The sequence below is a fragment of the Protomyctophum parallelum genome, assembly GCF_964188405.1.
Source record: "Protomyctophum parallelum genome assembly, chromosome: 3".
NCBI classification, from domain to species: domain Eukaryota; kingdom Metazoa; phylum Chordata; class Actinopteri; order Myctophiformes; family Myctophidae; genus Protomyctophum; species Protomyctophum parallelum.
The window spans coordinates 8,092,365-8,108,382 of record NC_139698.1 but is presented as its reverse complement, the minus strand read 5'-3'; the positions used below and the strand labels follow the sequence as shown (position 1 = coordinate 8,108,382).

Here is a 16,018-nt window from a genome sequence, read left to right as displayed (position 1 = left end):
TACGGTGAAACTCGCGTCTCGTTGCTGTAAGGAAGAAACCTTGTATCCCCATATTTTATTTTTTTGGGTGCACGAAAGTAGTGAAAGTAGCCGATCTACAAGATCACAACGCGCTCGCGACGAGACATGTCAGCTTGTAGATCAGCTATTTTCACAATTTGTAAATATTTTTAAACCAATTTTTAAAGGTATAATCAGTGATTTCACTTAATTCAAATATCACTTTTTTTTTGTTTTGTTGTGATAATCCTCCCTACTATAGAGTGTGCTGACCATATAAGGAGTTCCTCCCTGTCCCCAGTTAACCCCTGGGGGTCAAAAAACCTTAGGTTTCGTTTTTGACTCTCTATCCTGATTGGACGAAAGGCTGGGTCCCACAGCCAAAAACGAAACCTAAGGTTTTTTGAGTGAAATCACTGAATATACCTTTAAACCAAAAGCAACCGTTTTGAACATATACAAGGCTTCCAACCGACAGGCAGCGACCGACCGACGGCTTTTCTAAATCGTCCAATCCCAGCTCACCTCCTGGAGTTCAGCCCCTCCCTTCTGGTCCCGCCTCCAGCTCCTCCTCCTCCTCCTCCTCCCGGCCTCTGATTGGTCGGTCTGCGCGTGATGCGCGTGGGCGTGTTGTATCCGTGCGTCGCCGCGCCGCCGCGGTGGTGATAGGGCGAGCGGTACACGGACACAGCAGGGTCCTGATTGGCTGGCGGGGACGACGAGAAGTCCGGCGGCTGGTAAAAGCGCCGCGACGGATGATTGGCGGCCGCCCCCGCCGCCCCCGCCGCCCCTCCCCCCGGCAATAAAGGCCCGCCCCCTTCTCCTCCTCCTCCGATTGGATCAGTCCGGTACAGAGGCAGTCCTCCCGGGCTGCGATTGGTGGAGGACACCGGAGGGTTAGGGTGGTGGTAATAGGAGGGGGGGCGGGCGTAGGGGCGGGAGGAGGATGCGCCCCCCCCGGGGGGGAAGTAACCCCCCCAGTTGGGAGGGGCATGGGAGAGGGGAGGAGCCTGTGGCGGCGGGAGGGGCGGGGCGTCGCAGTCTCTGGTCCTCTGTGCCACGCCCACTCCGCACGTCTGAGTGCACTCTGACCACGCCCCCCACGGAGACCACACCCCCTCCACCACAGGCTCCGCCCCCCTGAACACCTGCCTGGTCCTCCGGCCTGCAGCGCCCTGGACACGCACACACACACACGCACACACACACACACGCACACGCACACGCAAGCACGCACACACACACACGCACACGCACACACACACACACACACACAAACACACACACAGGGGGGGGGGGGGGAAACGACATTGTAAATATTCAAAAACAGCATGAGATGAGATGAGATTCAATTCATTGTCAATGTACAGTATAAGTACAGCACAGCGAAAAGTATTTTCGCATCTCACCAAATGGTGCAAACATGTCAGCATGGAGGATACATTAATTACAGTATAGTACAGTAGTAACAGTAGAATGAGCAGTAGTCATTTTAAATAAATAATGATATGAGAGGAAGAAGGAAAACATGATCTGTCCCTATTGCACGTGGCCCAATGCACAGGGTGCTAAACTATAAGGTCCAGAGACCATGTTCCACAAGTCCACATAGTGTTATAGACTATAGGAGGGGTGGGCAACTTTGACGATGGCGAGGGCCAATATATTTCCACACTCACTCCTGAGGGGCCACAGTGCATATTACTGTCATAGCAAAAATAGCCGATCTACAAGCTCAAAACGTGTCGCAAATGCGACACGTTTTGAGCTTGTAGATCAGCTATTTTTGCTATATTTGAATTGAAAACCTGAATTTTTTTTGCTGCTATTTTTTAATTGGAAACCTGAAAAGTAACCTTTTTATTGGATTTCAAATGCATTTAGTTATAGTTATGTTAACTTTATGAACTGTTAACATAACTACATTGGACACAAAAAGTCTAACATTTTAATACTATCATCATTAAGTAGTCATTTAATGTTAGATTGTAACAGCTGAAATCAATACTATATCAGTATTCTGATATTAACATGCGGGCCGCATTAAGTGAAGGTGGGGGCCGCATGTGGCCCCCGGGCCGCCAGTTGCCCACCCCTGGACTATAGGATGTGTCTGGGTTGGGGGGAGGGGGGGGTGACAATGGGAAAGGAGTGGATGAGGAGTTTAGGTAGATGACAGTGGACGGGAAGAAGCTGTTCCTCAAGTCATCACGAGGATTTATTTAATCATTAGTGAGCTAAAGTGTTTTGCAGGTTTCCTTGGGTTTTTTTACGACAACATGAAGTAGAGAAAAACTTGGCACAAGTCCTTAGTCAAGTCATCTTTTTATTTATAGAGCGTGTTCTAACACAACAGGGGTGTTGTGACCCCGAGCGCCTTTTCCTGACGGAGGATTACATGTGATATCACCACGATAAATCACATGATTACACCTGATATCACCACCATAAATCATGAGACTGCAAAGACAGTGGCGAAAAGTAACACTAACCGGGCCTGTCTTCGGGTCATAGATAGCCACACTTAGCCTTCACTTAACCCATTTAGGCCTGACATTGGAATTAAAAAAAAAAGTCTTCTACAGTAAATCCTGACAGTTTTCTGAAATACCTCATGTTTCTGTATCAGTGGTGCTCAATATTTCACGTCAAGGACCCCCACAAATTATATGTAATTGGCCGCTGACTCCCCATCTGAAAATATGTTGTTCCAGGGACACCCCCTCCCAGAAGCAAAGATTTGAGTTAAAAATGTTCGCTCTGAAAGCATATATTCAAAGATTTGCGCCACATTTTCACGACTTTTCAAAAATAGCAGACTTACAAACCTCGTACCGCGGCACTATTCCAATGTATTTGTTAACTCCATAAAGTTAACATAAGTATAACTAAATGCATTTGAAATAATTAAATATAAACAAATACTTTTCAGGATTCCAATTAAAAAATATTCTCTGTACTTTTGCAGTGAAAATAATGAACACATGGACTTTCCTTACTAACAGAGTGAGCGACCTATGACAGTAGTGCTCTCTCTCTGCCAACCTATGACTAACTCCGGGGGGTCAAACAGACCTCTAGGAAAACGTGACGCGTGTCCTTTCTTAATAACAGAGGTTATGAAAGTCGCGTGTGGTAATATTTTGAGGAACAGGTCGACTCGAAAAACCACATGCAGGATGTTGTAATATTATTTCCACAAGAAGAAACGCTCAGCTCAGCAAAAAGAAAAAAAGACTAAAGCGGCCATTGCTCAACGCGAGGCGAGTGGAGGAAGTTGAGCGAGCATTCCCTTCGGTCACTTCTGCATAAAGCCGGTTAATACTGGTTCGTCCAGGAAGTACCAACGCGGGCAGCCAACCGTGACGCTCTCTTCTAGAAGCAGAGGTTCTCAAAGTGGGGTTCAAGGAAATAAGTGACATGACTAAAAAAAAGTGTGCCATTTTTCAGAGGTTATGAACGTTCTGTGGCGTTCTGCTGGCGCTTAACATGGTTATAACCCATTCTGACCTGAGATCAGATTCTAACGCACAGAAGAATGGTGGTTCTTTAACCCATTTAGACCTGAGATAAGATTCTACAAATGTCTTCTAAATGTTTTTCACCAAAAAGGGGTTTCCGTCCAGAAAGGCTCCTCATTTTGCTGGGACCACTCACTGCTTTAGTTGTGGTTTCAACCCGTTTCGTGTGGAAATGATTTGAGGAACAGGTGGTTTCAACCTGTTCCTCAAATTATTACCACACGCATGTTGCATGTAAAAGTGTCTTTGATTTTTCAAAAATAGCAGACCTACAAGCTTCAATAGCTAAAGCATAACATGGTGCCAACACCAAAATGGGTGCCCGGTCAGAATGGGTTCATCGTTTTTGTGTTAGTCAAACAAACACTGAGTTGATGTGACCTCTGCCACCTACTTGGAAGATTTTTCCAAACTATATTTTTATGTGTACTGTATAGCCTACTTTGGCTATTCGGAAAATAGTGGATATACAAGCTCGCAAAATGTCTGCTTTAAAAAAGAATTAGAAAAGCGTGTAGATCAATTGGTTTTGAGGAGGAAAGAAAACGAGGAAAAAAGTCTTCTCTTATGGGGGTCCATGGTCAAATGCATGTACATTTGGGGGGCCTTGACATGAAAAAGTTTGATAACTACTGCTGAAAGACCTTGAATTCAGAAACCCCCCCAAACCCCCCCCCCCCTCTCCAGTACAAGCTAAATAGCACAGATTAACACGATAGCATCTAATAGGGTTACATTAGATGTTATGGCTTTTACAAGTGTAAACAGGACGAGATGTACCACACTGTGTGTGTGTGTGTGTGTGTGTGTGTGTGTGTGTGTGTGTGTGTGTGTGTGTGTGTGTGTGTGTGTGTGCGTGACTGCGTGTGTGTGCGTGCGTGCGTGCGTGCGTGCGTGCGTGCGTGCGTGCGTGCGTGCGTGCGTGCGTGCGTGCCCAGTCTTTGAAGTGGTCCTCTGTGGCCACAGATAAAGGTTTCTCTGTGGTTTCTTATCTTATATCTGTTTGGCACTCAGCCAGGAGCCAGCAACACAACACAACCACTAACGTCACAATACAACACAATACAACACAATACCACCACTAACAACACAATACAACACAATACAACACAATACCACCACTAACAACACAATACAACACAATACAACACAATACCACCACTAACAACACAATACAACACAATACCACCACTAACAACACAATACAACACAATACAACACAATACAACCACTAACGTCACAATACAACACAATACAACCACTAACCTCACAATACAACACAATACAACACAATACAACCACTAACCTCACAATACAACACAATACAACACAATACCACCACTAACAACACAATACAACACAATACAACACAATACCACCACTAACGTCACAATACAACACAATACAACACAATACCACCACTAACAACACAATACAACACAATACAACACAATACCACCACTAACAACACAATACAACACAATACAACACAATACCACCACTAACAACACAATACAACACAATACCACCACTAACAACACAATACAACACAATACAACACAATACAACCACTAACGTCACAATACAACACAATACAACACAATACAACCACTAACGTCACAATACAACACAATACAACACAATACAACCACTAACGTCACAATACAACACAATACAACACAATACAACCACTAACGTCACAATACAACACAATACAACACAATACAACACAATACAACCACTAACAACACAATACAACACAACACAACCACTAACGTCACAATACAACACAATACAACCACTAACGTCACAATACAACACAATACAACACAATACAACCACTAACGTCACAATACAACACAATACAACCACTAACGTCACAATACAACACAATACAACACAATACCACCACTAACAACACAATACAACACAATACAACACAATACAACACAATACAACCACTAACGTCACAATACAACACAATACAACACAATACAACCACTAACCTCACAATACAACACAATACAACACAATACAACCACTAACGCCACAATACAACACAATACAACACAATACAACCACTAACGTCACAATACAACACAATACAACACAATACAACCACTAACGTCACAATACAACACAATACAACCACTAACCTCACAATACAACACAATACAACACAATACAACCACTAACGTCACAATACAACACAATACAACACAATACCACCACTAACAACACAATACAACACAATACAACCACTAACCTCACAATACAACACAATACAACACAATACAACCACTAACGTCACAATACAACACAATACAACACAATACCACCACTAACCTCACAATACAACACAATACAACACAATACAACCACTAACGTCACAATACAACACAATACAACACAATACAACCACTAACCTCACAATACAACACAATACAACACAATACCACCACTAACGTCACAATACAACACAATACCACCACTAACCTCACAATACAACACAATACAACACAATACAACCACTAACAACACAATACAACACAATACAACACAATACAACCACTAACGCCACAATACAACACAATACAACACAATACAACCACTAACGCCACAATACAACACAATACAACACAATACAACCACTAACGTCACAATACAACACAATACAACACAATACAACCACTAACCTCACAATACAACACAATACAACACAATACAACCACTAACGCCACAATACAACACAATACAACCACTAACGTCACAATACAACACAATACAACACAATACAACCACTAACAACACAATACAACACAATACAACACAATACAACCACTAACAACACAATACAACACAATACAACCACTAACGTCACAATACAACACAATACAACACAATACAACCACTAACGTCACAATACAACACAATACAACACAATACAACCACTAACCTCACAATACAACACAATACAACACAATACAACCACTAACCTCACAATACAACACAATACAACACAATACAACCACTAACAACACAATACAACACAATACAACCACTAACGTCACAATACAACACAATACCACCACTAACCTCACAATACAACACAATACAACACAATACAACCACTAACAACACAATACAACACAATACAACACAATACAACCACTAACGCCACAATACAACACAATACAACACAATACAACCACTAACGTCACAATACAACACAATACAACACAATACAACCACTAACGTCACAATACAACACAATACAACACAATACAACCACTAACGTCACAATACAACACAATACAACACAATACAACACAATACAACACAATACAACCACTAACCTCACAATACAACACAATACAACACAATACAACCACTAACCTCACAATACAACACAATACAACACAATACAACCACTAACAACACAATACAACACAATACAACCACTAACGTCACAATACAACACAATACCACCACTAACCTCACAATACAACACAATACAACACAATACAACCACTAACAACACAATACAACACAATACAACACAATACAACCACTAACGCCACAATACAACACAATACAACACAATACAACCACTAACGTCACAATACAACACAATACAACACAATACAACCACTAACGTCACAATACAACACAATACAACACAATACAACCACTAACGTCACAATACAACACAATACAACACAATACAACACAATACAACACAATACAACACAATACAACACAATACAACCACTAACATCACAATACAACACAATACAACCACTAACGTCACAATACAACACAATACAACACAATACAACCACTAACGTCACAATACAACACAATACAACACAATACAACACAATACAACCACTAACGTCACAATACAACACAATACAACCACTAACGTCACAATACAACACAATACAACACAATACCACCACTAACGTCACAATACAACACAATACAACACAATACAACCACTAACGTCACAATACAACACAATACAACACAATACAACCACTAACAACACAATACAACACAATACAACCACTAACAACACAATACAACCACTAACAACACAATACAACCACTAACATCACAATACAACACAATACAACACAATACAACCACTAACAACACAATACAACCACTAACAACACAATACAACCACTAACGTCACAATACAACACAATACAACACAATACAACCACTAACGTCACAATACAACACAATACAACCACTAACGTCACAATACAACACAATACAACCACTAACGTCACAATACAACACAATACAACACAATACAACCACTAACGTCACAATACAACACAATACAACACAATACAACACAATACAACACAATACAACCACTAACGTCACAATACAACACAATACAACCACTAACGTCACAATACAACACAATACAACCACTAACATCACAATACAACACAATACAACACAATACAACCACTAACAACACAATACAACCACTAACAACACAATACAACCACTAACGTCACAATACAACACAATACAACACAATACAACACAATACAACCACTAACGTCACAATACAACACAATACAACCACTAACGTCACAATACAACACAATACAACCACTAACCTCACAATACAACACAATACAACACAATACAACCACTAACAACACAATACAACACAATACAACACAATACAACCACTAACGCCACAATACAACACAATACAACACAATACAACCACTAACGTCACAATACAACACAATACAACACAATACAACCACTAACGTCACAATACAACACAATACAACACAATACAACCACTAACGTCACAATACAACACAATACAACACAATACAACACAATACAACACAATACAACACAATACAACACAATACAACCACTAACGTCACAATACAACACAATACAACCACTAACGTCACAATACAACACAATACAACACAATACAACCACTAACGTCACAATACAACACAATACAACACAATACAACACAATACAACCACTAACGTCACAATACAACACAATACAACCACTAACGTCACAATACAACACAATACAACACAATACCACCACTAACGTCACAATACAACACAATACAACACAATACAACCACTAACGTCACAATACAACACAATACAACACAATACAACCACTAACAACACAATACAACACAATACAACCACTAACAACACAATACAACCACTAACAACACAATACAACCACTAACATCACAATACAACACAATACAACACAATACAACCACTAACAACACAATACAACCACTAACAACACAATACAACCACTAACGTCACAATACAACACAATACAACACAATACAACCACTAACGTCACAATACAACACAATACAACCACTAACGTCACAATACAACACAATACAACCACTAACGTCACAATACAACACAATACAACACAATACAACCACTAACGTCACAATACAACACAATACAACACAATACAACACAATACAACACAATACAACCACTAACGTCACAATACAACACAATACAACCACTAACGTCACAATACAACACAATACAACCACTAACATCACAATACAACACAATACAACACAATACAACCACTAACAACACAATACAACCACTAACAACACAATACAACCACTAACGTCACAATACAACACAATACAACACAATACAACACAATACAACCACTAACGTCACAATACAACACAATACAACCACTAACGTCACAATACAACACAATACAACCACTAACGTCACAATACAACACAATACAACACAATACAACCACTAACGTCACAATACAACACAATACAACACAATACAACCACTAACCTCACAATACAACACAATACAACCACTAACCTCACAATACAACACAATACAACACAATACAACCACTAACCTCACAATACAACACAATACAACCACTAACGTCACAATACAACACAATACAACACAATACAACACAATACAACCACTAACAACACAATACAACACAATACAACCACTAACGTCACAATACAACACAATACAACACAATACAACCACTAACAACACAATACAACACAATACAACACAATACAACCACTAACGTCACAATACAACACAATACAACACAATACAACCACTAACAACACAATACAACACAATACAACACAATACAACCACTAACAACACAATACAACACAATACAACACAATACAACCACTAACAACACAATACAACACAATACAACACAATACAACCACTAACAACACAATACAACACAATACAACCACTAACGTCACAATACAACACAATACAACACAATACAACCACTAACCTCACAATACAACACAATACAACACAATACAACCACTAACGTCACAATACAACACAATACAACACAATACAACACAATACAACCACTAACGTCACAATACAACACAATACAACACAATACAACCACTAACAACACAATACAACACAATACAACCACTAACCTCACAATACAACACAATACAACCACTAACGTCACAATACAACACAATACAACACAATACAACCACTAACGTCACAATACAACACAATACAACCACTAACGTCACAATACAACACAATACAACACAATACAACCACTAACAACACAATACAACACAATACAACCACTAACGTCACAATACAACACAATACAACCACTAACGTCACAATACAACACAATACAACCACTAACGTCACAATACAACACAATACAACCACTAACAACACAATACAACACAATACAACCACTAACGTCACAATACAACACAATACAACACAATACAACCACTAACCTCACAATACAACACAATACAACACAATACAACCACTAACGTCACAATACAACACAATACAACACAATACAACCACTAACGTCACAATACAACACAATACAACACAATACAACCACTAACAACACAATACAACACAATACAACACAATACAACCACTAACGTCACAATACAACACAATACAACACAATACAACACAATACAACCACTAACGTCACAATACAACACAATACAACACAATACAACCACTAACCTCACAATACAACACAATACAACCACTAACGTCACAATACAACACAATACAACACAATACAACCACTAACGTCACAATACAACACAATACAACCACTAACGTCACAATACAACACAATACAACACAATACAACCACTAACAACACAATACAACACAATACAACACAATACAACACAATACAACACAATACAACACAATACAACACAATACAACACAATACAACCACTAACGTCACAATACAACACAATACAACACAATACAACCACTAACCTCACAATACAACACAATACAACACAATACAACCACTAACGTCACAATACAACACAATACAACACAATACAACACAATACAACCACTAACGTCACAATACAACACAATACAACACAATACAACCACTAACGTCACAATACAACACAATACAACCACTAACGTCACAATACAACACAATACAACACAATACAACCACTAACGTCACAATACAACACAATACAACACAATACAACCACTAACCTCACAATACAACACAATACAACCACTAACGTCACAATACAACACAATACAACACAATACAACCACTAACGTCACAATACAACACAATACAACCACTAACGTCACAATACAACACAATACAACACAATACAACCACTAACAACACAATACAACACAATACAACACAATACAACACAATACAACACAATACAACACAATACAACACAATACAACACAATACAACACAATACAACCACTAACGTCACAATACAACACAATACAACACAATACAACCACTAACGCCACAATACAACACAATACAACCACTAACGTCACAATACAACACAATACAACACAATACAACCACTAACAACACAATACAACACAATACAACACAATACAACACAATACAACACAATACAACACAATACAACACAATACAACACAATACAACCACTAACGTCACAATACAACACAATACAACACAATACAACCACTAACGTCACAATACAACACAATACAACCACTAACGTCACAATACAACACAATACAACACAATACAACCACTAACCTCACAATACAACACAATACAACCACTAACCTCACAATACAACACAATACAACACAATACAACCAACCACTAACGTCACAATACAACACAATACAACCACTAACGTCACAATACAGGACAACATCTCTCTCTCTCTCTCTCTCTCTCTCTCTCTCTCTCTCTCTCTCTCTCTCTCTCTCTCTCTCTCATTTACTATTATTCTTTATTATTATTTTATTCCTAGTTACGTATTTGTTATTTTTTCCTTCTGTGTACTGTGTTTCATTCTGTGAAGTCTGTCTGTCTGTCTGTCTGTCTGTCTGTCTGTCTGTCTGTCTGTCTGATAAACATACTGTATAGTCATGAACTGCACAAGTAAACATTACAACAGTGTATGCTGTATACTAGTGTACGTGTATACAGCTCACAGCTTGAGAGAGAACAGGCGTGTGTGTGTGTGTGTGTGTGTGTGTGTGTGTGTGTGTGTGTGTGTGTGTGTGTGTGTGTGTGTGTGTGGCATGCATGCATTTGTATGTACTGTAAATGTACGTGTACGACGTGTATACACGAGTAACTGTATATACAAACGTGTTTAGCTGTGAATGTTTACCTGTGTGTGTGTGTGTGTGTGTGTGTGTGTGTGTGTGTGTGTGTGTGTGTGTGTGTGTGTGTGCGCGTGTGTGTGTGTGTGTGCGTCCGGTGATCTCGTAAAGTTCACTACTCGATCAAACAAGATTCCTCAAACACAAGCGTGTGCGCGCGCGCGTGTGTGTGTGTGTGTGTGTGTGTGTGTGTGTGTGTGTGTGTGTGTGTGTGTGTGCGCACGTGTGTCGGGCTTCTCGCCATCACACTCACAGTTGTCACGTAACGAGTGTGCGGTAATGAGAGCCAAGATGTGACCCCTTAACTAGGCGGCCAATGACCTCACACACACACACACACACACGCACGCGCACGCACACACACACACACACACACACACGCGCGCACGCGCACACACACACACACACACACACACACACGCACACACGCACACACACGGCTGCTTTGTAGTAATGTGTCATGTCGGTATGTGTCACAGAGTATGGAAATAGTCAGACCCCCTGGGGGTGAAGGGTCAGATTTTTTTGTTATTACGCTAACAAGCCGCCATTGTTGTCAAAGTCTCTGTTCTCCCTCTGGGGTCGCCAGGCGAGAGGTCTGCCCCATCCCGACGGACGGACGGATGGCGGGGGGGGGGGGGGGGGGACACAGACGGGCGGACGGCAGAGGGGGGGGGGACAGACAGACAGACAGACGGACGGGACAGACGGACGGACGGGGCCCCAGCGGGTGCCCCGGCCCCGACCCGTCCATTTAGTGTCGGGGCCCGTCGGGGCCGTGTTGTTTTTCTATGAATAGGTCATTGACCGAGAGTCATGAGGATGTGTCCTGTGTCCTGGATTTGATTCGATTAGGTCGTTGCTGTCGAGGCAGACACCTCTCTATACCTCCATGTTTAAACTACGTTGCTGTCGAGGCAGACACCTCTCTTACCTCCATGTTTAAACTGTTATGTCGAGGCAGACACCTCTCTATACCTCCATGTTTAAACTACGTTGCTGTCGAGGCAGACACCTCTCTTACCTCCATGTTTAAACTACGTTGCTGTCGAGGCAGACACCTCTCTATACCTCCATGTTTAAACTGTTATGTCGAGGCAGACACCTCTCTTACCTCCATGTTTAAACTACGTTGCTGTCGAGGCAGACACCTCTCTATACCTCCATGTTTAAACTGTTATGTCGAGGCAGACACCTCTCTATACCTCCATGTTTAAACTGTTATGTCGAGGCAGACACCTCTCTTACCTCCATGTTTAAACTGTTATGTCGAGGCAGACACCTCTCTTACCTCCATGTTTAAACTGTTATGTCGAGGCAGACACCTCTCTATACCTCCATGTTTAAACTGTTATGTCGAGGCAGACACCTCTCTATACCTCCATGTTTAAACTGTTATGTCGAGGCAGACACCTCTCTTACCTCCATGTTTAAACTGTTATGTCGAGGCAGACACCTCTCTATACCTCCATGTTTAAACTGTTATGTCGAGGCAGACACCTCTCTTACCTCCATGTTTAAACTGTTATGTCGAGGCAGACACCTCTCTTACCTCCATGTTTAAACTGTTATGTCGAGGCAGACACCTCTCTATACCTCCATGTTTAAACTGTTATGTCGAGGCAGACACCTCTCTATACCTCCATGTTTAAACTGTTATGTCGAGGCAGACACCTCTCTATACCTCCATGTTTAAACTACGTTGCTGTCGAGGCAGACACCTTTCTATACCTCCATGTTTAAACTACGTTGCTGTCGAGGCAGACACCTCTCTTACCTCCATGTTTAAACTACGTTGCTGTCGAGGCAGACACCTCTCTTACCTCCATGTTTAAACTGTTATGTCGAGGCAGACACCTCTCTTACCTCCATGTTTAAACTGTTATGTCGAGGCAGACACCTCTCTATACCTCCATGTTTAAACTGTTATGTCGAGGCAGACACCTCTCTTACCTCCATGTTTAAACTGTTATGTCGAGGCAGACACCTCTCTTACCTCCATGTTTAAACTGTTATGTCGAGGCAGACACCTCTCTTACCTCCATGTTTAAACTGTTATGTCGAGGCAGACACCTCTCTATACCTCCATGTTTAAACTGTTATGTCGAGGCAGACACCTCTCTATACCTCCATGTTTAAACTGTTATGTCGAGGCAGACACCTCTCTATACCTCCATGTTTAAACTGTTATGTCGAGGCAGACACCTCTCTTACCTCCATGTTTAAACTGTTATGTCGAGGCAGACACCTCTCTTACCTCCATGTTTAAACTGTTATGTCGAGGCAGACACCTCTCTATACCTCCATGTTTAAACTGTTATGTCGAGGCAGACACCTCTCTTACCTCCATGTTTAAACTGTTATGTCGAGGCAGACACCTCTCTATACCTCCATGTTTAAACTGTTATGTCGAGGCAGACACCTCTCTTACCTCCATGTTTAAACTGTTATGTCGAGGCAGACACCTCTCTTACCTCCATGTTTAAACTACGTTGCTGTCGAGGCAGACACCTCTCTATACCTCCATGTTTAAACTACGTTGCTGTCGAGGCAGACACCTCTCTTACCTCCATGTTTAAACTGTTATGTCGAGGCAGACACCTCTCTTACCTCCATGTTTAAACTGTTATGTCGAGGCAGACACCTCTCTATACCTCCATGTTTAAACTGTTATGTCGAGGCAGACACCTCTCTTACCTCCATGTTTAAACTGTTATGTCGAGGCAGACACCTCTCTTACCTCCATGTTTAAACTGTTATGTCGAGGCAGACACCTCTCTTACCTCCATGTTTAAACTACGTTGCTGTCGAGGCAGACACCTCTCTTACCTCCATGTTTAAACTGTTATGTCGAGGCAGACACCTCTCTTACCTCCATGTTTAAACTGTTATGTCGAGGCAGACACCTCTCTATACCTCCATGTTTAAACTGTTATGTCGAGGCAGACACCTCTCTTACCTCCATGTTTAAACTGTTATGTCGAGGCAGACACCTCTCTTACCTCCATGTTTAAACTGTTATGTCGAGGCAGACACCTCTCTTACCTCCATGTTTAAACTACGTTGCTGTCGAGGCAGACACCTCTCTATACCTCCATGTTTAAACTGTTATGTCGAGGCAGACACCTCTCTTACCTCCATGTTTAAACTGTTATGTCGAGGCAGACACCTCTCTTACCTCCATGTTTAAACTGTTATGTCGAGGCAGACACCTCTCTTACCTCCATGTTTAAACTGTTATGTCGAGGCAGACACCTCTCTTACCTCCATGTTTAAACTGTTATGTCGAGGCAGACACCTCTCTATACCTCCATGTTTAAACTGTTATGTCGAGGCAGACACCTCTCTTACCTCCATGTTTAAACTGTTATGTCGAGGCAGACACCTCTCTATACCTCCATGTTTAAACTGTTATGTCGAGGCAGACACCTCTCTTACCTCCATGTTTAAACTGTTATGTCGAGGCAGACACCTCTCTATACCTCCATGTTTAAACTGTTATGTCGAGGCAGACACCTCTCTTACCTCCATGTTTAAACTGTTATGTCGAGGCAGACACCTCTCTATACCTCCATGTTTAAACTGTTATGTCGAGGCAGAGACCTCTCTTACCTCCATGTTTAAACTGTTATGTCGTTGCTGTCGAGGCAGACACCTCTCTTACCTCCATGTTTAATGCCCTAGCCTACTTGAAGATCACACTACAGCAGGGGGTTTTCAACTGACTGTGAACCAGCTGGGACCACCACC

At 41.3% G+C, this 16,018-nt stretch overlaps 1 protein-coding gene across 1 annotated transcript in view; it reads right to left on the bottom strand.

The window, feature by feature from the left end:
• adamtsl4 (ADAMTS-like 4) overlaps positions 1 to 16,018 on the bottom strand; it is a 110,921-nt gene that overhangs the window by 69,359 nt on the left and 25,544 nt on the right. The window contains exon 3 of the mRNA XM_083761124.1: positions 526 to 1,175. Coding sequence (XP_083617250.1) covers positions 526 to 1,175 — 650 coding nt within the window. The remainder of the gene's footprint in view (positions 1 to 525; positions 1,176 to 16,018) is intronic.